The sequence below is a fragment of the Marmota flaviventris genome, chromosome 10 (genome assembly GCF_047511675.1).
Source record: "Marmota flaviventris isolate mMarFla1 chromosome 10, mMarFla1.hap1, whole genome shotgun sequence".
In the NCBI taxonomy this organism is placed as follows: Eukaryota; Metazoa; Chordata; class Mammalia; order Rodentia; family Sciuridae; genus Marmota; species Marmota flaviventris.
In genome coordinates, this window is record NC_092507.1 from 86,592,410 (window position 1) to 86,617,803 (window position 25,394).

Below are 25,394 nucleotides of genomic sequence, written 5' to 3' on the forward strand. Positions count from 1 at the left end.
ATTTCAAGAAATATTTTTTGACAACCTGACAACTAATGTCAGGTCCCAAACTGGATACAAAACATATAAACATAATTAGCAAAACTACCCCTGCATTTAAAGAACTTGCATTATGGGTACATTACTGGTACCCCTTCCAATTCCACTCCACCCTCCTGTTTGGAAAGTGAAAAGATAAAATTACATTTCTCAGACTCACTTCCCACTTGAGTTCTAGGTACAAATAAGGTCTGCCAAAGTGAATTCTTAGAAAAAAATGTACAAGTAAATGAAGGTTACCTTCCTACATTTGCAGGTCACTTGTGAAGTGTGATGACATGTGACATTCACACTCCCCTTGTGGTCTTCATGGTGTGAGAGTCAGTGCTGACAGCAGCAATAGCAGTGTCTAATCCTAGGTACATTCTAGTCAGAATAAGCCAGGCTTATTCGTAACAAATGATGGAGGGGGCCTGGGGTTGTGTGTCAGTGGTAGAGCACTCCTCTAGCACTTGCAAAGCCCTGGGTTCAATCCTCAGCACCCCATAAAAAATAAATAAAGGTATTGGGTTTAACTGCAATTAAAAATTTAAAATAAAATATTAAAAAAAAAAAAAAAAAAATGATCCCCAAAATCTCAGGCCTAATGTATCTTTTGATTCTAGGTTAATTTGTGTTCTGAGTGAGCACACAACAGTAGAATGTCATAAAAAAGAGGACCTGGTTTGTAAGGGTGGCCGGGTCAGGAAGTGGGGACTGGGTTTCACTACTTGGCCTCTGAAAGATGCAGAGTCCTTTGTGCACCTGTATCCAAAGACTCTACAGCCCCCTCTGGAACACTGGCCAATTTTACCTCCACAATTTAGAAAACCCAGAAACCATGCTATTCTAGAGAAATAAGTGAACTTCATCAAAGCTAACTCAGGGAGCTGGGGACATTTCTCAATGGTGGAGCATTTGCTAGCATGTGGAAGGGCCTGGGTGCCATGCAAGGCATCACAGAGATAAGTAAACAAAGGAATAAATCGAATAATGACGTGACCATATTGGGAAGGTTTAATTGGAGTAGAGCTGTCTATCTGTTAAGGTCTGTATACAAGTCAGGATAGCGCCTGGAATGTTGCCAGAGGGAGTGGTTAATGTTAAGTTCTGTAAACAAGTCAGGATGGTGCCTGGCATTTTGCCAGAGGGAGTGGTTTATGAAGTAACACCAGCGAGCCATTAAGTGTGGAGATTCCTTATTATTTGACTGCTGTATCTAGTTTATATTAATTAGATAAGCTTTGTGCAATGTATAAATACTGCTCCTGTCCTACAATAAAGGGCTCCCACTCCTGCTGTATCAGTGTACACAATTGTTCGTCACCCCGCCCCCCAGGCTAGTTTGCTGCAGCCAGACTGCGGCAGATAGTTGCCCATATGGGGAGCCCCGGGACACTTGGGGGTAAATGACGAAAAAAAGCTGCCCATCCATAGATAGGACAAGAGCAAATCTGCTCGTCCCTAGGCAGATAAGGCGAGAGGAAAAATGGCCATTTCGAGAAAATGGAGAAGATTGATACAGAATGTTTGTGTCTTGTTTTGTCTTGAATTGTTGTATTGTCTTTGTGATGACAATATGGAAGGGATGTTAAGTAAATTGATAATGGAAAGAGGCACCCCAGTGGAACCAAGAGCAGTTAGGGCATGTGTTGATAAGAGCCCAGGAACTCTAGTCAGAAAGAAAAAAGAAAGTTCAGAAGAAGAAGGATTATCAGGAAAAAAAAATGCAGCAAAATGCTATTACTGAATACTTTTCGTTGCCAGAGGGTGCGTGAATTGTTGCGGCTGCTGCCACGTGTGCGAGTGAGTCACAGCGCAGCAAGTGCTTTCCAAGCAGCAGCAGCTGGCTCTTCCACTGCCAGAAGCCCAAATCTAGACCTGACCTGGAGGCACAGTCTTGCAGTCTCTTGCTCCCTGTGCCCAGAAGCAGATTGAGTCCCGGACTCTCCCCGGGGCAATCTGGGGCTGCCCGGGACACTGCAGGCACAAGATGCCCCCGTGAAGTTTGATCATTTCCAAGGCCAGTAACTACAACCATTAAGGCCTGTTTCAAATGTAAAAAACCTTGAGATAATGTACTAAATTGTTCACAAGTTTGTTTTCTTAGTGCCTGCTGGAATACTACAGGATTTTCTTTAGCCATCTGGAGTTCTTACCTTCATCCAAGTGCCAGTGAAGACGAAGGTGGAAGAATTTCCAGTGTTGCTGAGAACGGGACGAGACTTCGGATCAAGCTAGCTGCCTTCAGAACTTACCTGGAATCTGATTCAAGCTAGCTTCCTGCAGAACTTACCTGGACTGTGATTTAAGCTAGCTGCCTGCAGAAATTACCTGGAATGTGATTTACCTGGACTGTGAGTTAATCTATTGAGACACTGCTTTACCTGGACTGAGACAACAAACTGTAATCTACAACAAATTGTAACTCAGTATCTTTGCTAATGGTGTCATTGCTGGTATAATTTTTCCAAGGGCTTCTTGCATGGAGCCATCAATTGGCTTGGTATTGTGGCATTTTGTATCCTCCCCTTCTGCTTGTAGCAGATTATTTATGGTGCTTATGTAAAAACCACTATGGTCGTTATTTAAATCAAACAAAAGGGGGAAATGTTAAGTTCTGTAAACAAGTCAGGATGGCACCTGGCAAATGTTAGAGTCTGTAAACAAGTCTGGATGGCCCCTGGCATTTTGCCAGAGGGAGTGGTTTGTGAAGTAACACCAGGGAGCCATTAAATGTGGAGATTTCTTATTGGTTGACTGCTGTATCTAGTTTATGCTAATAAGGATAAGCTGTGTGGAATGTATAAATACCTCTGTTGTCCTACAATAAAGGGCTCCCTTTCCTGCTGTATCAACATACACATGTTGTTCGTCACCCCCCCCCCCCCCCCCGCCGGTTATTTTGCTGCAGCCGTACTGCGGCACAGAAAGGTTCTATATTTGAAAGCCTTTACTCTTCAATAAGGTAAACTAGTATTAAAGATGATTATGTATTAGTTCTTAGGGATCAATAATATCTATTCAACCACAAGATCAAAGAAAAATGTGTCTTTTTAGATATGGCACTTTCTCCCATGTGCAATGTAATCTCTTGAGGTTTTTAAATGCTCTATGGCCAGGTACTGAGGTGCACACTTACAGTCCCTGTAACTTGGGATGCTGAGGCAGGAGTATCAATGATTCCAAGCGACCCTGGTCAACATAGTCAGACCCTGTCTCAAATATAAATATAAAAAGTGTTGGGGGTGTTGCTCAGTAGTAAACTGCCCCAGGTACAAAAATCCCAGGAACTACACACACACACACACAGAGTCCAGCAGCCTCATGCATGCCAAGTGATTGCCATCAGATTCAGACAACTCAAAGGAGCCAATACTGACCATGTAAAGGCTTAGAATATTCTGTGATCACAATGTCCCAGCTGATGATGCTACTGTGAAAGACTGCAGAATCAAAATGAAATTTATGTACCAAATCCTCATAAAACTGGAGGGCAGTGGACCATGCAGGAGAAGGTCCTTGAGCTTGATAGTTTGATAATAGACTTTCAGGAAGACTCCGCCAAAACCACAACATTACACCAAAAAATGGCTTCTAAACTCCTAACTGAAAGAATTCCCCACGCAAAGACACTTCGCCGGGAGAATTCCAATTTTATTGCAAAAAGCAGTGTGCTTATATAGAACTAAGGGGGAGATGGTAGGGTTTAGATAAATGGCAGGCAACCCGTTTATTGGCAAGTTCTTTCAGATATCAGCTCCGGAGCCCAGGAATTAGTTCTCATTGGGGCTAAGGTTCCACGCCAGCGAGGTTTGAAATTGGCGCCAGCAGGAGAGTTCACACGGGCGGGAACTTTTCGCGCCACTGCAGGAAAGAAGAAGGTAGGAAGAAGAGGTGCTTAGGCGCCATGTTGGGGTTTTTTTCTCTGGGGTATGGCTGCCGTTTATACTTTTCCCAACATTCCTCCCTTTTTATTTTCTTAGGAAGTGGGATTTCGTTGGTCAGATCCGGCTGCTTCCTGCTGTGTGGGGGCGCTGTGGGGCCTAGAAAGGGAAGTGGAGGAATGCTGGGGGGGGGGGCAGGTCTGGGGATATCATGGCAGCCAGAAATAAAACCCAGTGGCTATAGACAGCTACTTCCGTAGGGGTGAAGTCTGTGAAAGTTCCCTGAAGCCACAAGTTGTCGATGGCATCGAACCAGTCCTGGATGGAGGAGATTGTTGGTATCAGCCACTGGTCCTGTAACAGAGACTCTAGGAAATACTGGAAGCGTTGCCTGGACATGGCGTCACCAGCACCTGAAGAAGATCAGAGCGAATAAAAACAGAATGAAGATAAAAATTAAAGCAAAGGTCAATTTTTGGCAGAAGTTCCATGTTGGGGGACTGACAGAGAAGAGGCCAAGGGCCATGAGGAAGCTTAGAAGGACATAAAGACTCATGAATCCAGGATGGCAGATTAAGAGGTTCTCCGAGCTCGTTGTCTCCTGCTGTCTGATGTCCGTTGCATTCCATCATGCCTGGTAGTGAGCTTCAGCACTGAGTGAACTGTTCTCTTGGAGATGTTGGGGGTTCATCGGTCATCAGAGGCTGGTAGTGCCTAAGCAGAAGCTGGTTGAAAGTTTGATTAGAAATTTTTTGCAATTGGGTTTGAAGGAACTTCATTATGCAGGGCAAGAGAGCACAAAAAAGGAGCATCCCAATAAGGGGCCCCAAGATAGGTAGTAAGTACGTGGCAAGAGAGGATTGGAAGAACCCCGTTATGGGATTAGAGGAGGTGGGTTTGAGCAGTTGGGTCGATAATTCCTGCAATTTAACAACATTTTTTTCTATTAGCCCAGACTCATTAACATAGTAGCAACATTCCTCTCTGAGGAACAGGCATGTACCCCCTTTTTCTGCAGTGAGAAGATCAGTTGCCCTTCAGTTTTGTAAAGCCACTTGTGCCAATGAAGTAACCTGCCGCTGTAAGGAGCCCAGAGACTCAGCAGTGGTATCGAGTGCTTCCTGCAGTTTTTGTTGCAGGTCATTGGATGCCCACAGAGCATGACCTATAGCTCCACCAGAGAGTCCGAGACTTGCCACTGAGGTTGTTAAAGTGAGGCCTACCAGAACCGGCAGAAAGACTGCCCTACGGGTGCGGGAAGGTAGGGCCAGCTGCTGGAATTTGGTGGGAGTATACAAAGACAGCTGAGGAACTACAGTAACCAAGAAACAGGTGCCAGAGACATTGATTGTTGAGGTACTTAAAGACCCGTTACACCAGAGGAAATGTCCAGGTTGCATAAACGCAGGGCTCAATGGGGTGCTATAGCTCAAGGAACAAATGGGTAAAGGATTCATTGTTGGCAGGTGGAAACAGATGAAAGGAAATGAAGTATTGGTGGAATAACTTTCCCACAGTGGGATATGTGTCACATGTAGGGGTTGTCCTTTCTTAGAGAAATTGTAAGTTTTTGCTGAAATATTTCCTGCCGCTAATGGGACTGCTGCTAGAAGTGGACGACTAAGTGAAGCACAGAGAAAGCACTGAGAAGTAGGCACAGAGAGAGGGGTGGAGTTTAATAATCGAAGAGTTTGTTGTAGCAAATTGAGCCATGTGGGAGGGGAGCCTAAGGGGGTTGAAGGCTCTGAATCTTCTTTGGATGGGCTATGGATAAGATCTCGAAGTTTTGATTCTGACTCCTTGATGTGTTCGACTACCTGGATGGTTGCTTTAGGTGGCGTAATCAGGGTGCGGCCAACAGTCATCCACCCTGTGGGTCTGGCTGAGGTTGTCTGAGCATAGACAGCAAACTCAACATAGTCCCAACGTTTGGCCTTGGGCTCAGGTATATCTAAAGTATACCATCCATTGTTATCAGATGAAGAGCCTTTATGCCACTTTAGGTAACTAGAAGTCCACCCTTCAGGGTAACCAAGTGAGTGGTAAGAATAGCTACCACGTTCATCATGGAACCTGCATGACCAATAGGGGCACCCATTATATATCTCAGGCCACCAATGACAATAGTCTTTGGTTTGATCAAAAAGGAAGCAAATGAAAGGCCAGTTCCAGCTACCAGGGACGAAGGTCCTTGAAGGTGACAATTTTAGGGAAATAGAGGTGCAGTTGTGGATGAAGCAAGTAGTTGCATCCACTGCGCAGACCTTCTGCATGCCATGTTCTGAGTATCGTTCCCGAAGAGTGAATAAATACATGGTAGGAGAGGAGGGTAAAGGCCAGTCCCGACAGAGCACAGAAAATAAGCAGAGCACAAAAAACAAGCAGAGAGAGAAGACTAGGGTGTTGGGAGAGCTCATTGTGCCTTCTTTAAGAGGAATTGGGCTGTGGAGAACACTGTGTGAGCCGCAACTTAAAGGGGTGAGATGGGTGTGGAGAGCAGGAGTAAAGGGGAGGTTCAGGAGGTGATTCTTTGAGTTCCTCTGGGGTGGTCCTGTCGTCAGCAGGTGGGGCCTCCTGGTGATATGGCTTCAACCTAGAAATGTGAATCCAGGGAGTGAGACGGTTGTCTGGTAAGGAGAGTTTGGGGCAGTGGGGGTACAGAGAATGACAGGATAGGGGCCTTCCCATTTTGGGGCAAGAGGCCCTTTCTCCTCTGGGGTGTTATAATAGACTAGACTCCCAGGTGTTAAGGGAGGAGTGTTTGGAGAGGAGACTGGGTCCGGAAGAAGCCAGTCCTGATATTTCCAGAGTTCCGAGCGGAGATGAAACAAGAGAGGCAAAGACAAATCTCGGGTGAGAGGTCCTTGTGAAATGACCAGCCCAGGGGGTATAAGAGGTCTTCCATACATTATCTCAAAGGGAGACAGTAAAGATGGTTTCTTAGGGAGAGCTCTGATTCGAAGCAAAGCCAAGGGAAGGAGTTTGACCCAGTCTAAGTTTAATTCCATTGTCAATTTGGTAAGGACTTCCTTTAGAGTACGATTTACCCTTTCCACTTTCCCTGAAGCCTGGGGGCGATATGGACAGTGGAAATGCCACTTGAAGGAGAGGGCTTGAGAGACCTTTTGTGTGATCCTAGAAATAAACTCAGGGCCATTGTCAGATTGTAAGGAAGTGGGCATACCAAACCTGGGGATGATGTCTGTCAGTAAGATTGAAGCTATAGTGGAAGCCTTTTTATTGGAAGTGGGAAATGCCTCAACCCAACCAGAGAAAGTGTCCACAAAGACAAGGAGGTATTTAGTGCGCCGTACTGTGGGCATGTTGGTGAAGTCTACCTGCCAGTCAGCAGCGGGAATGTGTCCCCGGGCTTGGTGGGAAGGGAAGGGTTTGGGCCTTAAAGGAGTATGAGGGTTGGTCCTCTGACAGATCTGACAATTAGAGGCTATATTTTGGAGCATGGCTTTGTCAGAGGGGGTGAGGGAGAAGAAGCTCTGTGAAAAAGAGGGTTAAAGACTGAGAATTGGAATGGAATAGAGTATGAAGGAACTTGAAAAGATCCTTGTTCTTACTGGAAGAAGTAGGGGCTTCAGATGAGCTGTCTAAAGTGGCCATTATATGTCCTCCAGGGGGGCCATAATTGGAAGTGGTAGCAGCTATTCGTGCCACCTGGTCAGCTTTGGCATTGCCCTCAGTGATGAGAGAGCCGTCCTTCTGATGGGACCTACAATGGACAACTCCCAACTGGGTGGGTAAGTGGGAGGCCTCTATCAGATTGGTTATAAGAGCCGAATTAGTGATCGCATTACCTTTGGTGGTAAGTAGGCCTCGCTCCTTCCATATTGCAGCATGGGATAATAAGATATGGAAGACATATTTTGAGTCAGTATAAAGGGTGAGGGATTTGCCTTGTGCTAGAAGGCAGGCACGAGTGGCTGCTATAAGTTCAGCCTGCTGGTTGGTAGTTCCTGAAGGCAGAGCTTTGGCCTCTATAATCTCAGTGGCTGAAACTATAGCGTATCCAGAGTAATGAGTGCCATTCTGCCTAAAGGAACTGCCGTCAGTGAACCAGATAAGGTCAGGCTTGGTGAGTGGTCCCTCAGAAATGGAAGAATGACAGGGGAGGAAATCATCTAAGTTTTCCAAGCAATTATGAGTTGGTGTGTTAGACGTGGGAGTCATTGGGAGCAGTGAGGCAGGGTTCAGTGCAGAGCAGGGGAGGAAAGTAATATTAGGGTTTTCCAGAAAGGAAGTGAGGAGCGACAGAACTCTGGATGGAGGAAGGGTTTGAAGGCCCTTATAAGCTAAAAGATCCTTCAAGTCATGTGGGGAGTGGATAGTTAAAGGGGCCCCAAAAGTCAGCTTAGAGGCTTCTTTGTGTAAAATTTGTCCAGCAGCCAGAGCTCTTAAGCAAGGGGCCCACCCACGGATGGTAGGGTCTAGTTGTTTGGACAAATATGCCACAGGTGCAAATGTAGGCCCATAGTTTTGACCTAAGACCCCAAGTGTTTGTCCCCCTTTTTCATGGACATATAGATGAAATGGTCTTGAAAGATCAGGAAGGTGAAGGGCGGGTGCCTTTAGGAGGAGTTGCTGAAGCCTGCGGAAGTGGTAGTTGGGGGAGGAGGCAAGAGATTCACTAGGGGGTCCCTTTGCTAGGTCATACAGGGGTTTGGCTAGAAGAGAATAATTTGGGATCCAGGCCCTAAAATAACCTGCTAGTCCTAGGAATGATAGTATTTCGGCTTTCGTATGGGGCACTGGAAGATTAGAGAGGAGTTGCCTCCTATTCAGTGTTATTTCCTTTTTCCCAGGTGTAAGACGAAAACCAAGATAGGTGACAGAAGACTGGGAAACCTGAGCCTTGTGGGGAGACACCCTATATCCCTTATCTGCTAGGAAATTGAGAAGCTGGGCGGTGTGGGTTTGAGAGTGTTCCCAAGAGGGACTACATAGAAGAAGGTCATCGACATATTGAAGGACAGTAGAGTCAGGACAGGTGGGGTGAAAGGATGTGAGGTCCTGGGCAAGAACTTGGCCAAAGAGATGGGGGCTATCCCTGAATCCCTGTGGGAGGACAGTCCAGGTAAGCTGACGAGAATGGCGGGTGTGAGGGTCAGTCCACGTAAAAGCAAAGATATCCTGAGATTCTGAGGACAATGGAATAGAAAAGAATGCATCTTTTAAATCTAGGACCAAGAAGTGGGTAGTAGTAGCAGGGATCTGAGAGAGGAGGGTGTAAGGGTTGGGCACTAGCGGGTGGATGGGGACCACAGAGGAGTTGACAAGGCGAAGGTCTTGAACCAGCCTGTAGGACCCATTAGGTTTCTTAACTGCCAGAATGGGGGTGTTGAAAGGAGAGTGTGTAGGCCTAAGATACCCCTTTCGTAATAAATCCTGGATGATGGGTTCTAATCCGAGGAGGGCTGTGGTTGTGAGTGGATATTGTGGTTGACTAATATATCTTGAAGGGTCCCGTAAGACAATATGAATAGGACTGCATTTAGCCATAGAGGGTGTAGTTGTGTCCCAAACCTCAGGGTTAACTGGTTTAGATAGTTGTGGAAGAGTGTGTGAAGGAGGTGTATCTGCCCCTAGGAACATCATGAGGAAATGAGAGGTAGGAGAGGTGTGGGGTGATATGTGAATGGTGACTTTCAATAGTGAGAGTATGTCCCTTCCCAGAAGGGGAATGAGGCAATGGCTCATAACGAGAAAGGAGTGTGTGAAGGACAAAAGGGATCCCTGCATATAACATGATAAGGGGGGGGGGTTCGAGGGAAAATCTGTTTACATCCTACCCCGACAATAGGAGTTTTTGAGGGTGTGTTAGGACCCCAATACTTCCTCAGGACCAAAAAAGCGGCACCAGTATCCAAGAGGAAGGTAATGAAGCATCCATCCACCAGGAAGGTGATCCTAGGCTCTTGCTTTTTGATGGTAATAGTCGGGAGGGAAGGCCCAGGGCTCCGTCAATCCTCCTCTGCCAAGCCCAGGAGAGGCTGGGGTTGCCGGGCAGCTGACCAACCTCCCTTCTGGGTTGTTGGGCAGTCTGCCCCCCAGTGTCCCCTTTGATGGCATTTTGGGCAGGGGTTGGAGGGTGTCCTTGGCGAAGGACAATCCCTGGCCCAATGTCCCTCCTTACCACATTTGAAGCAAGCTCCAGGGGGTGCCTTACTAGGATGGCGTGGTGATGACCTTCTCTGAATGACCTGGGCCAACATTTGGAATTTGGCATTTTCAGCTCTCTGCCTACGGCGTTCACTTTCATCTTCTCTACCATGAAAGACCTTGAAAGCGACAGCGAGGATTTCGGTCTGAGGACTAGCAGGGCCCTGTTCAAGCTTTTTAAGCTTGGCTTTAATGTCAGGGTAGCTTTGGGCCAGAAAATATGTCATTAAGACATGACGGCCAACAGGGGTTTCTGGGTCAAGGTTTGTGTACTGTTGAAGAGCCTTGGTTAGTCTATCCAGGAATTCTGAAGGTGTTTCCTCCTTCCTTTGAATGACCTCCTGCACCTTTTGAAAGTTAACAGCCTTGCGTGGCCTTTTTTAGGCCCGCCAAGAGGCAGGATGTAAAAAGGTCACGAGACTGTAAGCCTTCAGGGGTGTTGTAATCCCATAGGGGATCCTGCTCTGGGACAGCATGAGGGCCCGTGGGGTGGTTAGGATTGGTCCTATGATTTTCATCAGCATGGGCTTGGGCTAGCTCCCAGACCCGTCGCCTTTCCTCGGGGAGAAGTGTATTGGCCAAGAGCATGTAGATGTCATGATGAGTGAGGCTATATGCTTGTAGGACCCATTGAAACTCCCGAATGTAAGTGGTGGGGTCAGTGGTGAATGAGCCTAATTTCCTCTCTAGCTGAGTAATGTCCGATATGGAGAAGGGCACGTGGACTCTGATGACACCCTCGGGACCAGCTACCTCACGAAGGGGTGCGATTGTCTTGGGGGTGGGAAGGAGTCCCTTAGACCTGGTAACAGGAGGACTGAAAGAGGCAGACGGTGGACAGGAAGGAGAGGGAGGGGAAGGGAGTGTCTCTGTGGAGGAGGAGGAGGTGGAGCTGGCAGAACAGGGTGGAGAGGAGGGGGATGAAACGGAAGGCTGAGGATCTGTGGAATCAGGCAGAGGAAGAGGAGGGTATAGTGGGAGAGAAGGGGCAGATGGGGCTGGGGGATAAGGTGGGGGTTCATCTGCTGGGTCAAATGAGGAAGAATCTGCGAAGTCAGGAGTAGAAGTAGGGGAAGAGAGGGGTTTGCAAGCAAGAAGGACCTGAGAGGGAGGGCAGGAGGAGCAGAGAGCAGGGTGCTGTGCGAGAAGGCTAAAACCTTCAACGCAGGGAATCTCCCTCCACTTTTTCAGACTCTGGCAATAGTTAAAAAGGTCCCGGAGGAGGTTTGGATCTAAGGAGCCTTCTGGAGGCCAATGATTGCCATTATCCAGTGGATATGTAGGCCAATCTTGGGTACAGAATTTGATTAGAAGTTTGGGCTTGATGTCTGGTGTGAGGGAGAATGTGGCCAGATTTTTTATTAAACATTTGAGAGGTGAGGCTTCAGGTATAGACGAAGAGGTGCCCATAGTCACAGGGAAAGATGGAAGAGAGAGAGAGAGAGAGAGAGAGAGAGAGAGAATAAGAGTAAGCAAGAGAGACAAAGGGAAAACCCGGGCTGCACCAGCTTCCAGGAAGCCCAGGGCGAACGGGGGTCAGGTGGGCGTCCCCAAAATGACCAGCCGTCACGAGGAAATACAGAGGGCACTACCTGGTCGTCACCAGTGAAGTGCGATCTGTGAGACCCAATGGGGTCGGAGCCACGGGCAACCTGACGTCAGGAAAGTTTTCGACCGCAGTGGAAGAAGTCAGTAATGAAAACAGAACTCCGGCTCTGGCAGAACGCAGTTCCAGGCTGGGAGTTCAGTTTTCCCGAGCAGAGAGGCAGCTTCAGCCAGACACAGCAGCCCCGCAGGAAACAGCAACTCTTAGCCGGCAGCGGCAGCAGCAGCGGAGGAGGGAAAAAAACCACAGAGCCTCTCAAGTAAACTCAGAAGCCTCACGCCCCAAAGGGAAATGGATCACCAGAGGGTCCACTTCAACCAGTAAAGGTCTTAGTGGGGTGGATTCCCTCTCCCCCACCGGGCGTCTGGAGTGTGCCGGAAGATCACAGTCACAAATCCAGCGATAGCTCGAAGGGAGTTGGCGAGCCGGGGTCAGGGGATCCTTACCACGCCAGATCAGTGTGTTGAGTGCAGGCAGCCGGAGTCTGAAAAGAGCGGACCAGGGCGGAGTGTCTCCGCGGAGCGGGGACAGGGCTCTTGTTGGAAAGAGCTCACCCATATCCGAGTCACGGCACCAGAATGAAAGAATTCCCCACGCAAAGACACTTCGCCGGGAGAATTCCAATTTTATTGCAAAAAGCAGTGTGCTTATATAGAACTAAGGGGGAGATGGTAGGGTTTAGATAAATGGCAGGCAACACATTTATTGGCAAGTTCTTTCAGATATCAGCTCCGGAGCCCAGGAATTAGTTCTCACTGGGGCTAAGGTTCCACACCAGTGAGGTTTGAAATTGGCGCCAGCGGGAGAGTTCACACAGGCGGGAACTTTTCGCGCCACTGCAGGAAAGAAGAAGGTAGAAAGAAGAGGTGCTTAGGCGCCATGTTGGGGTTTTTTTCTCTGGGGTATGGCTGCCGTTTATACTTTTCCCAACACTAACGTTCCAAAGAAGATCATAGGATTTTTATCATTGGCTCTCAAGAGATTAATAAAACACAGAATGGGACCTGCAAATTCCAAGAATCTCCAGGAGAGCCTTTCTTCTGCACTGCAGGGGAGTCTATGATGGTTCATTATCAAGCACATTTTGAAACTGGTGGGCAATGATTCCGAAGACAATTAAAAACAGTAATGGCTTCCACGTGGAATGTTCCAGTTGAACATCTCTCAAACAGCTGCTCTTTTAAGGAAGGTGAGGTGGGCCATGCCTGTAATTCCAGATTCTCAGGAGCCTGAGGAAGGAGGATGGCAAGATTCAGGCCAGACTTGGCCATTTGGAAAGCCTATTTCAAAATAAACCAAAGAGAACTGGGCAGTTAGCCCCTAGTTCAATGCGCAGTATTGGAGGAGGGGAGAGTAAGCTTTTAGGCTTCAAGTTGGTTTTATCAACTTCATTGATTACATGGGAAAAGCAAAACTGAATCATCTCTGTTAAAAGTTGAAGTATTATTTCATAGGACATAACTTCTGTATTCACTTTAAATATCTTTCATCACTCTGGTTAAATGACTTATCTTTTATAATGATCTGGGACCACAGGTTTCATTAAGTGCTTTAAACCTTTTGAGATTATTGACTAACTTGTCTATGATCAAAGTCTATATTGGCATTTGACCTTGAGCTAACATTGGGATGTTCTCGAGAACTCCATATTTGCTCAAGGGATTTCTAGAAGAGAGACATTAAGGCAAATAGCCTAATTTGATATGATGGGAAGTCCTGTCAAATATAACATAACTTTTTCAAGTGATATTTATTTATATATGTTATTAATATTTGCTTTAAAATGGCAAAAATTCATAAAAAATCTCATATGTTTTTAGACATAATTCTGGACACTATATTAAAATGTATGCCAATCAAATCACCTTGTTAATAACTGGTTATCGTAAATTCCCAAAAGATTTTTAACCATGATGATTCTAAATGTTTAGCATCAATAGTTATCATTTGGATGGGGATGTGGCTCAAGCGGTAGAGTGCTCACCTGGCATGGACGCGGCCCTGGGTTCGATCCTCAGCATCATGTACAAATAAAGATGTTGTGTCCGCCAAAATCTAAAAACATAAATATTAAAAAATTCTCTCTCTCTCTCTCTCTCAAAAAAAAAAAAAAGAGTTATCATTTGGATTATTGCCCTGAACATAACTAAATTCAGATTAATTGATTAAGAAGACAAAAACCACTAACAAGTTTACTTGAACACAGGTCTATCATCTATCTATCTGTCTGTCTATATAGCTATCTATTTATGTATTTATTTATTTATTTATTTATTTATTTATTTATTTATTTATTTATTTATTTATTGTTGCTAGGGATCAAACTCAGGGCCTCATGCATGCTAGGCAAATGCTCTATCTTTCCAAAATTGGAATTCAAAACAGGGTGTGGTGGTGAACACTTTTAATCCCATCTGCTGTGGTGTGTAATTGATAAATGCAATCAATAAGATTGTCAGTTATGGGTTCCAGATTAGTAAAAAATACAGATGATGAATATAAAATCTTGAAAAGTGAGTTAAGACAATTATAAAGCAAGAACTCTCATAGGCAGGCCTTAGACTGCATTTTGCTGCATCCTGTGAAAGACTGTTATAAGAGCTGTTTCTGAGAAACTGAAATGACAGCTGTTTTCTTATTTTAAAAAAAATTGCATTTCTGTACTTTGTACCCCACAAATTGTACCCTACTCAGGATGCACTGTTGGTCGTGGAGAGCTATATCCTGGATTTGATGCTATTGTGCGTCTACATGACTTTGAAGTAGATTCTCATACCGATGACCCCCACCCAAATTCACGAAGTGACTGTCTAGCACCTGCTTGAACCCAGGACCGTGCTCAACTGAAATGCAAGGCTAATGTGCTGGCTTGCTGACTGGACAATTTTGATCCTGCCTAGAGCCCAGAGGCCCCACTTATTAATGTTTTAATTTCTATAATTGGCTAGCTTACATGAGGATAAGCAAGTCACTGATTTGTGGATTTTGTGCTTATAATGTCTTTGGATGGATCAGGAAGCTGCTCTCCTCTCACAGAGCTTGAGACTCTGTGGTGGGTGACAGTCCCTAGTCAGGTAAGTAAAGCTCTCTTTTGATTTGAAATTCAGACTTAGAGTGCTTTCTGGAGGGACGCCCCATAACACCATCTATTTAGCAGGCTAAGGCAGAAGGATCTCAAATTCAAGGCCTGTCTCAGTAATTTAGTGAGAACCTGTCTCAAAAAAAAAAAAAAAACTTAAAAAAAAGGGCTCCAGATGTAACTCAGTGGTGTAGTTCCCCTGGGTTCAAACCTTGGTACCCAAACTGAATACATGAAAAATATAATTAACTAAATAATTAATTAATAAAAATGAGAAGAAGCTGAGGATGTAGCTCAGTGGTAAAGCTCTTCTAGGTTCAATCCTCAGTGTCAAAAAATAAAAAATAAAAATACATAAATTCAAGGCCTAAATATTTTTTTTTTCAAATATGATCACCTGTACTCATAAAATTTCTGCAAAAGTCTAACTCTTCATAGAATAGTAAAGGCTGCAGGTTGGAGATGAGATACCCAAGGCCTAATGAATGAGCAAAATTGAATTTAACAGTGATTTCCTGGTGGAGGGACTCTGAGAGCCACTCCCTCCAAACCCACCTTGTTGTTCAAATATGGCTCAATGTGTTTCAACACTGATTCCTAGTCATCTGTTAATTCCCTCCAATGGGGGACTGGACCAAACAGGAAAAGTCTATCCTGGCACTGAGATAGAATCAAACCCTAACCATTATGTGATACATCCAGAGGAAAAAAAAATCTTCATCCCAAGGGGGAAACATAAATGGTGCTCAAATCAACAGGTAGTAACTGTGTCAAATCCTGAGGAAGGGGAAGCAGGGTGCTGCGAAGGGAAGGTCCCTGGGCAGCCCTGCCTGAATGGCAGGAACTATCACAAACCAGTCAGCCCCAACATGAGCTGTACATCAAATCCAACCAAAACGTCACCCCTCAAATTTTCTAAGAGGACACCTGGCCAGTCACCACCTATTTTCCTTGAACTGAGGCCACCCTTGGTACTGAATCTGTGGAGCCAGTGATAATTGATTCAAAGCTGCCTTTGACACCCTGTCTTTCTTTGCCTCCTGGATGGAGCTCTGACTCATCTTTCTTTAAGTGTCCTGCATTCCTGCCCCATTATGTTTGACTACACTTGTCCTTTGGAGAGCCAGTGTCTGTTGTGACATAGGTTGACTGTAATTTTGTCCTGCCTTGTGCACCAAGTCAGGGGTAATGAGAGAAGTCAGGGCTGTGGCATGAAGTCACCCTTTCAGCTGATGACACACAGACAAATTCCAGAGAAACTTAAAATTAAATCAGAGAGTAGATTTCAAATATTGTAGAGCATAAAAACCAGAGACCCTGTTGGATGTAGCCTTAATCCTATATGGCTGCACACACACATGAAATTAAATGTGTTTCATTTGTGGCAAGTTATTACGTGAAACAGAAACCAAATATAACCTTAGCCAATTGTAATTATTTAACTAACATATGATTATGTGATGTGAGCAGTGATATTTTCCAGCAAGATACCCCAAAAGACCATCACGGTTTAGATGCTGTGTCTCCCAACAGCCCACATGTGACAATGTTTTTGGACGAGAAATGATTGGTTTATAGCCTTAATCTAGCCAGTGAATTAATCCCTGGTGGTATTATCTGGGGGATAATGAGGGCAGGTGGGCTGTGGTTGGAGGAAGCTTATCTTTGGGGTGTGAATATGGGTGTAGAGTTTGTATCTGCAAGTGGCCCTCTCTCTCTCTATCTCTCTCGCTCTCTCTCTCTCTCTCTCTCTCTCTGCTTTCTGGTAATGTGAGCCTCTTCCCTCTGCCACACACTTCTACCATGATGTTCAGTCTCAACTTGGAGGTGCTGTCTCTGGATAGAGGCCGCTGAAACCAAGCCACCCAAATAAACATTTCCTCCTCTGTAGTTGTTGTCGTTGGGTCTTTTAGTCACAGCACCATAAAGCTGACTAAAACAAAGACAGACTGAAAAAACAGAAATGCAATTGTCTAACAGCCACCCATCAAACCATTCCTTCTACAGGTTCCCTGGAAGTGCTCACCTCACATGGCTCATCCAAGCATTCCATCTCTTTCTGTCTCTCCTTCCTCAATTTTAGAATTTCATTTTACTCAGACTCTTGAAAGTTTCCTTTGCTTCTGTTCTTCTCCCTGGCTAAAGGCCTTGGAAAGTGACTGTGGCCAAGGTTTTCTGGGAGATGTTCTCTGGGGAAGTCCCTGATTCTGAAGAAGGCTCTTTAATTGGTGGCCTCCCTGAAGTCAAGGACACCTGCTGTCCAACCCTGTGTCTTTCTCTCCAACATCCCAAGTTGCCCACCGCTTCCACCCTCAGTGGCTTTCAGACTTTCCCAAGTCTGATGGGGCATGGTGGCCTGTGCCTGTAATCACAGCAACTCAGGAGACTTGAGGAAGGGGGATGGTAAGTTTGAGGCCAGCCTCAGCAACTTAGGGAGGACCTAAGCAATTTAGTGAGACTTTGCCTCCAAATAAAAGCAAAAAAATAAAAAGGGATGGGGATGTGGCTCAGTGGAAGAGAGCCAATGTGTTTCATCCCCAGTACAAAGAGACAGAAGAAATTTTGCCCTAAGTCTAGAAGACTGATTCTACCTTCCCGTGTCCTCTGCCTCCCTAGTGTGCTCATATTTGCTGCAAGTTAACTTGACACTTGTGTGACTGTTGGAAACATGGTTTCCATTCTGTAATCTTTGTGGATGACACTACTGTCTTCCAAAAGCTGTTTTCTCTCTGGAATTTTCAAAATATTATTGAAAATTATTTTTTTTTCAAATAATTTTGATTTGGCTCAGATCTCTGTAGAAAGGTATTTTCCAGTAATGTTTTTCTTACATTAGGGATTAAATACTTTTTCATCTCACAGTAGAAACAGGAAGGTCACATATGGACAAAATTGAGTCCACGGTGGGGAGTGCATGGACAAAGGTATCATTGACTCTCACATCTTCCGATTCTGCTGCTCTTGCATGACCATCAGATTCAATGAACTAATGCAAGGAAGAAAATCCCATCATGATTAAGTGGGCGGAGACTGGGGAAGGTGATCACATACTGCTTTCTGATTGGATGCTGGTCAATCAGATGGAGGTGGGGGCGTGGCCAGAGAGGTCCATAAAATCTTCTGCAGAGCCACAAGAGAAGCACAAGAGTCTTGCAGCCTAAGGAGACACATCCTGACCTGCTGAAGCTCAGAGCACCTGCACACCTGGCCAGATCCTGTAAGTCCCTCACTGGCCTAAGGAACAGCGCCTTCCCTCCTCACCTGTGTGGATTCAGGAATAATTTTGTTCCTGTCTTTTCTCATGAACCAACTCAGGCCTTCGATTTTGCCTCTCAGTGTGGTTTTGCCTTTATGCTGAATATTAGGATTTCCATTTTAGTTTATGTCACTTTCAAATTCCTTTTTTTTTCTTTTCTTTCTTCTCTTTTTTTTTTTTTTTTCAATACCGGGTATATGAACTCAGGAGCACTCTACCTCTGAGCCACATCCCCAGGCCTGTTTTTTATCTTATTTAGAGACAGGGTCTCACTGAGTTGCTTAGCACCTGCTCTTGCTGAGGCTGGCCTTGATCCCTTGATCCTCCTGTGTCAGTCCCCAGAGCCCCTGGGATTATAGTTGTAGGCTCCACGCCCAACTTTTATTGATATGTTTTATTTTTTTGTTTGTTTTTTAAGATATATATGGAAAATATAATTTATTTATTTATCTATGTATTTATTTGTTGGTATGGTGATTGAACCCAGGGCCTTGTACATGTGAGGCAAGCACTCTAATAACAGAGGTATATCCCCAGGCCACCATTTTTTAATTTTTATGTGCTGCTGAGGATCAAGCCCAGTTCGAGCCCCAGCCACTTTCTTCACCAAGGAGATTGGATTCCTATTTCAATCTAATTGATTGCAATTCTATTTTCTGATGATGGAAATATTTATATTGTGTGCCTATAAATTATACTCTTTGGCTGGGTGTGGTGGCACACACCAATAATCCCGCCAACTCAAAGGTTGAGGAGGCAGGAGGGCTAGAGCCCAAAGCCAGCTTCAGAACACGAAATGCTACACAAATCAGTAAGACCCTGTCTCCATCTCAAATACAAAATAGGGTTAGGGAAGTGGCTCAGTGGTTGAGTGTCCTAAATTCAGTCGCCAATATCGGCCCCTAAAAGAGTGTACTGTGTGGCCTAGGTGGGTTTTGTACTTTTATAATTTGTTTAAACAAATTAAACCAAAAGCTTCAAATGATCTCATGGAACAGTTCACAGACTCTGTTCTGATCTGTTTGTTCTCTTCAACATCCCCCTAAGATGGCAGAATGTCACATGTGTAACAGATATCCATGAGGCTCTGTTGTAATATCCAAGTGTTTTATAATATGGGCACATGTTTTATAAATGCTCATTTAAAAAAAATTAAAACGAATGTCATCCATATGAGGGCAAGTCCATTTCCAGCCATATAGTTGTTGAATCTAGGGGCCTACTGTTTAGGTCACATGACACTCCAATTCCCCTTTTAAAAGGACAAAATAATAATCCAAAGCTTTCCCCCATAAGGGTGAGGTGTGCTTATAGACTTCCCAGTACCCCCTTCCCAGAGGCTGGCAATGGATGGGATAGTGACCTTTTCCCTGGACCATTTGCCAGCATTTTTCTTCTTTCAGACTCCCCAGGATGAGCATCCAGTCCCCACCCACGCTGCTGGAGCTGGCAGGGCACAGCCTGCTAAGCAACAAGTCCAGGGCTGTCCTGGATCTGGAGGACCTGCCCATAGAGCTCTTCCCACCACTCTTTGTGGAGGCCTTCAGCAGGGGACACACTGAGGTCCTGAAGAAAATGGTACAGGCCTGGCCCTTCACCCGCCTGCCCCTGGGGGCCCTGATGAGGAAGCCACAGCTTGAGATGATCCAAGTGGCCCTGGATGGGCTGGACATGCTGCTTGCCCAGCAGGATCACCCGAGGTGAGGGGGACCTAGGTGGCCTGGAAGGGAGCACCCTCAGTGCCAGGGAAGGAATGGGAATAGGCAGGGAGAGTGGGTGCTGAATTGTGCACCACAGGCTTCCTGAGCTGCCAGCAAGGAGGGGTGGAGAGGCCTTGGCCATGCTGAGCCCCATCTGGGAAAGGCTTCCAGATGTGGAGGTGCTTGTGGCAGCTGTGGTGACCCATGAAGGAGGCAGTAACTGCCCCTGCCTCAGTCTGTACATGTGGGGGCACCAGGCTGGATTGGAGGGAAGTGGATGGAGAAAAGTGAGACAGAAGGAAGAGGTGGAGCAGGGGGCCGCAGCTGAGAGGTGAAGGAAGGGGCCTCGGGGCTGAGACTCTGCTGTCGTCCCCGCAGGAGGTGGAAACTGCAGGTGCTGGATTTGCGGGATGTTCCCCAGAACTTCTGGAGGATGTGGTCTGGAGCCGTGTTTGATGCCTGCTCACCAGAGGACATTAAGAAGAATCGAACATTAAAACTTGGTCCAGCAATGGCAGCTAAGCCACCCTTCAAGGTTTTCATAGACTTGAGCCTCAGAAAAAGATCCCTGGATGAATTCCTGACACACTTGTTCCTGTGGGTCAGACAGAGAAGGGACAGGCTGCACCTGTGTTGCAATAGGCTGAAGATCTTTGGGAAACCCACCCGTCACACCAGGAAGGTCCTGAGACTGCTGCAGCTGGACTCTGTCCAGAAGGTGGAAGTGCACTGCGCCTGGGCGCCCTCCACCTTGGCTGCTTGTGCTCCTTTCTTGGGCCAGATGAGGAACCTGAGGAAGCTGCTTGTCTCCCAGGTCTATGTGCCTGCCTACACCTCCCAAGAGGAGCAGGAGCAGCTGCTCGCCCAGCTCACCTCGCAGTTCCTCAGGATGGACTGCCTGCGGAAGTTCTGTGCCAATGCTGTCTTCCTCCTCGAGGGCCACCTGGAACAGGTGCTGAGGTGAGTAACGGGGGGGGGTGAGCACCCTCTGCAGACCAGTTACAGGAAATTTGCACCTACCAGCCACTGACACTCTCATGGTTAATAAGACACTGGAAGGTAAATAACCCATCCTTTTGTTCCTATTGGATTCTGAAGCTAGTTTGCATAACGTGTGTTGGAGCAAACTCCTAAAGGAGGGCCCATAGTCTGGGAAGTGCCATCATGCTGGGAATCCAGTTGGGAGGGACAGGAGCTAGGGATGGGATTGATGTTCCCTCCGTGGGATGCCTGTCCAGTGAAGGTGGTGGAAAGCGGGTAGAGAAGAGGGCTTGGAAGGAGGGAAGCCCCCACACTGACACCTGTCATCAGGGAAGCTCTGTGCTCCCCAGCTGGGAGCAGAGGACCTGCCTCTATACCCACCTGGGGAAGGCTGTTCTGAACTCCAGGTAGTGATCCTGGGTGTAAGGGTCAGGAGCAGGGGTGGAAATCTTGCTGAGGATATAGGGTGTGAGCCTCTCAGAGGGTTCACCCCAGTGGATTTTTTACATCCTGTTCAAATGTGTCCTTCATACATGACTCCCCATGACCTCCTGTGGCCAGACCTGTGACTTTCTGCTTGGCAGAGAGGAGGGGACACCGAGATGCGGACTCATCACAGGAGATGTGGTGAAAGGGTCACCCTGACATGGGGTGAGGTGAATGACCAGATTCTGCAAAAGGCAGCATCCTAAGTGTGGACCATTGTCAGATCACCAGGGTGACTTTGGGTTTGGGCCAATTTGTCTTCTGCCTCCATGACATTGCTCCTCAGCACTAACTATCTGGTTTTTCCTTAGGCACCTGAAGACGCCCCTGGAGACCCTCTCAATAACCAATTGCCCACTGTCCGATTCTGACTGGAATTATCTTTCCCGATATCCAAACGCCAGACAGCTCAGACACCTGGAACTGAGGGGCATCAAACTGACCGATTTCAGTCTGGAGCCCCTCCAAATCCTGCTGGACCGCACTGCAACCACCCTGAACAGCCTCGACCTGGAAGCCTGCGGGATCACTGACTCCCAGCTCCAGGCCCTCCTGCCTGCCCTGAGCCGCTGCTCCCAGCTTGTGATCATGAGCATCCATGGGAACCGCCTCTCTATGTCAACCCTGAGGGACCTGCTGCTTCACACTGCCAGGCTGAGCCAGTTGAGCATAGAGCTGTACCCTGCCCCTCTGGAGAGCTATGATGCCCGGGGTACCATCCACCCAGGCAGATGTTCCCAACTCTGTGCTGAGCTGACAGCAATAGTGAGGGACTTTAGGCAGCCAAACATCCTTGTGTTCTCTACTGTCCCCTGTCGTCGTTGTGGCTCCAAGTTCATGTATAACCAGGGTCTCATTCACTGCTCCTGTCCAACAGCTGCCTAGTTGGGTGTGTTTCAAAAGTGTACTTCTAGGCAATTGTAGGTATAACCAGGATGAAAGGTCACCTTAGAGGGAACACAGAGCCCACCATTTCAGACATTGCCTAAAGAGTGGATGGGGAAAGGAAAGCACAGCAGGGGGCTCCATTGGAGGGAAGCCCCCCGAGGATAGGACCTTCCGGACATGTGTCTCTATAGAGACATACATAGGGACCTGGATTTCTAGATTGAAATTCAGGCTTGATGGGCACAGGAAGATGCTACTTTCTTTCATGGCTGGTCCATAAATCGTCAGAAATGAACAGAATCTCAAGGTTAGTCTTCTGACGTCCTCTGCACTGGATTTACCTGGCTTTCTAATGAAACCTTGGGATTCTCCAGGTCCTGATGGAGAAAGAAGGCATGGGGTTCTTGGTGAACAATGAGGTTCAGCCCCAAAAATCCAAGGTATCAAACTGAAATCTGGTCATGATATGTGGCTAGTCTGTGGCTTAACACATGCAGGTTTACACAGGTGGATTGGAACATTCTATGTTGGCACTGAACATGAGCCATTGCAAGAAAACCTCAGTGGACCTCAGTGCCACCCAGACATTCAATGCTGGTTCTTCCTCGTGGTTCTCCATGTAGACCCAGAAAACTCAGGTCCTGGTCTCTGGGAGTGCTGGGCAAGGGCATCTGTGCATAAGACAGGACTCATCGTCCCACTCCCAGTGCTGCAGGAGGTGTCCATGCTGCACATTGATCAGAGCCTCTGGGCCTCACCAAACTTTGCCTGTCATCCACCTAGGTAGTCTGTCCACAGTTAAACCTTTGGTGCCCCTTGAAGGACCCAAATCCCCTTTCAGCAAAATAGTAGAATCATATAGGTAGAAAACACTTGTAAATATTTCAAAATGAAACTGAATCAATTGCAAGCTCTGGTGGGGGGTCGGGTAGCACATAACTGAGAGATCTTCCTCTAACACTTCCCTCCGCTGAGGACTGGGCTGATGGGGTTGTACAGTGACCTTAGCCTTAGTTTCTCATCCAAGGATGAGAACAAGGTCCACCCAGTCTTCATTTGAGGTATTCTAAAGCTGCCTGTGGACGTGTTTTAATTATGGCTTGAATAATTCTCCACACACAGTGAACTGGAACCCACTTTGATGTGTAAGCAGACTGCAGCTCACTCTTGGAACTGGTAGCAGAGTCAGGGCGAAGCACAGCCCGCATCTCTGTCACCCACAGAGTGATCTTTGTGCCTCGCTCCCTCTTTATGGCACTTCCTTTGCTCGGGCTCTAAGTCTAGCTTTCACGAGTGGGGCAGGCGGAAGGTTCTGAATGGCATTCATTTTGTTGGATTCTAGGATCAAATAAAGTCAAGGAAGATCTGCATAATGAGATCTGTCATCATGTGTTCTTTTAAGCGTTATCATGACTAAAAAGGGACTTGAAGATATTCTGGTGCCTCCAGACCCCTTGAACACTGGAAGGATTGTGAGGGCACTTTGTTTTCTCAGATGCCTGGGGATAAAGCACTCACCTCTCTTTGAGTTCCTCATCTTTTGACTCTAGGTTCATTTGTGCTGTGAGCGAGCACACAACTGTAGGATGTCATAACAAACAGGACCGGGTTTGTAAGGGTGGCCGGGTGAGGAAGTGGGGACTGGGTTTCACTCCTTGGCCACTGAAAGATGCAGAGTCCTTTGTGCACCTGTATCCAAAGACTCTACAGCCCCTTCCTTAACACTGGCCAATTTTACCTCCACAATTTAGAAACCCAGAAACCATGCTATTCTAGAGAAACGAGTGAACTTCATCAAAGCTAACTCAGGGAGCTGGGGACATTTCTCAGTGGTGGAGCACTTGCTAGCATGTGGAAGGGCCTGGGTTCCATCCAAGGCATCACAGAGATAAGTAAACAAATAAATAAATCCAACAATGATGTGACCACATTGGGAAGGTTTAATTGGAATACAGCTGTCTATCTGTTAGAAATATTCAAAAAGAAAGAACCACAACCCACATGAAAACAATGGAATGCATTCTTTAATTGGTCTGGACAGGTGGGTCAAATTGATGTCCTGAAAGATTCTCTTCCAAAAACAACTGGAAAAGCTGGCTTGGTGGTGCTCAGCTGTAGTTCCAGCAGCTCAGGAGGTGAGGCAGGAGGATGGTGAGTTCAAAGCCAGCCTCAGCAACTTAGGGAGGTTGTAAGCAAGGTTGTGAGATACTGTTTCAAAATCCTACCTGGGGATGGGGGCTCACTGGTGTGGCACCCTTGGGTTCACTACCTTGTCCCCAAAACAATAACAAACAAGTATGAAAAGCTGGTTGCAGTGGCACATGCCTGGGATCCCAGCTATTCGAGAAGCTTGATGATTTTATTCCTTCTCCCAAATTTATTTACTGAGGCATGACCCATCCTTATTTTTTCCAGTCCCTTGAGATGCAATATTGGGCCATTTATTGGAGATCTATTTTCCAATGAAGCTCTTTCTTGCTGAGGACTTCCCAGTTATAATTGCTTTTGCTGTGTCCAGAGGTTTGAATATCTTGTGTGGCCCTGTTCATTGGTCTGCAGGCATTTTACACTTTCTTTTTTTATTTTTATTTATTTTTCTTATTTCTCCCATACATGACAATGTTTTGATCTCTTCAATGACCCATTGGTTGTTGGGGAACACGCTGAAGAATTCCCATGCTTAGTAATTGTCCAGGTGTTCCCCCTGCTATGGATTCCATTCTTATTAAATTTATGGAGATTTATTTTGAGAATAAATGGAGAATGTGTGCTCTTGAGAAGGATGTTTGCTCTGCAGTGGTTAGTTGGGATGGTCTGTAAACGTCTACTGTGTGCAGAGATGATCTATCCAGTGCTGATAATGGGAGTTAAAGCCCCCACTGTTCTTATTGTGTTGTAGTCGACTTCTTCTTTTACTTTCCTGTATATCTTTTTACACATGTGGGTGCTCAGGTTTCAATGTATGTGTACAACTTCTGTCTCATGTTGCTGAATTGACCCCTTTATCTTCATGTGATCATCTTGTCTCTTTTTATTGTGTTTTAATCGTAGTCTATTTTATCTGACAGGAGTCTAGCCATTCCTGCTCTAGTTTGGTTTTCTTCCTGTGGAATATCTTTTCCATCCCTTCACTGTCACTCTGTGTGTGTCCTGAGGTGAAGTGCCTTTCTTGTAGACAGCAGGTGACTGATTCCATTAAAAAAAGAAAATCCATTCAGTCACTTTACATTTTATAATTGGGGAGTTTAATACCTTTACATTCAAGGTTTTTGATTGAAAGATACAGAATTATTTCTGACTGGTCTTATTTGTTTTTAGTTTC

At 46.2% G+C, this 25,394-nt stretch overlaps 1 protein-coding gene and 1 pseudogene across 1 annotated transcript; both read left to right on the plus strand.

Annotated features, from left to right (window-relative positions):
- LOC139707388 (rho GTPase-activating protein 29-like) overlaps positions 1–25,394 on the plus strand; it is a 99,500-nt pseudogene that overhangs the window by 64,020 nt on the left and 10,086 nt on the right.
- Positions 19,431–22,069, plus strand: LOC139707329 (PRAME family member 12-like). Its single transcript, XM_071618530.1, has 3 exons — positions 19,431–19,717; positions 20,096–20,677; positions 21,496–22,069. The coding sequence occupies exons 1-3, from the start codon at positions 19,431–19,433 to the stop codon at positions 22,067–22,069; spliced, it is 1,443 nt and encodes a 480-aa protein (XP_071474631.1).

Coding starts and splice junctions, on each gene's coding strand:
- LOC139707329 (XM_071618530.1), top strand. CDS start 19,431: ATGAGCATCCAGTCCCCACCCACGCTGCTGGAGCTGGCAGGGCACAGC. Junction 19,718..20,095: donor GCCCAGCAGGATCACCCGAG/GTGAGGGGGACC, acceptor TCGTCCCCGCAG/GAGGTGGAAACTGCAGGTGC. Junction 20,678..21,495: donor CACCTGGAACAGGTGCTGAG/GTGAGTAACGGG, acceptor GTTTTTCCTTAG/GCACCTGAAGACGCCCCTGG.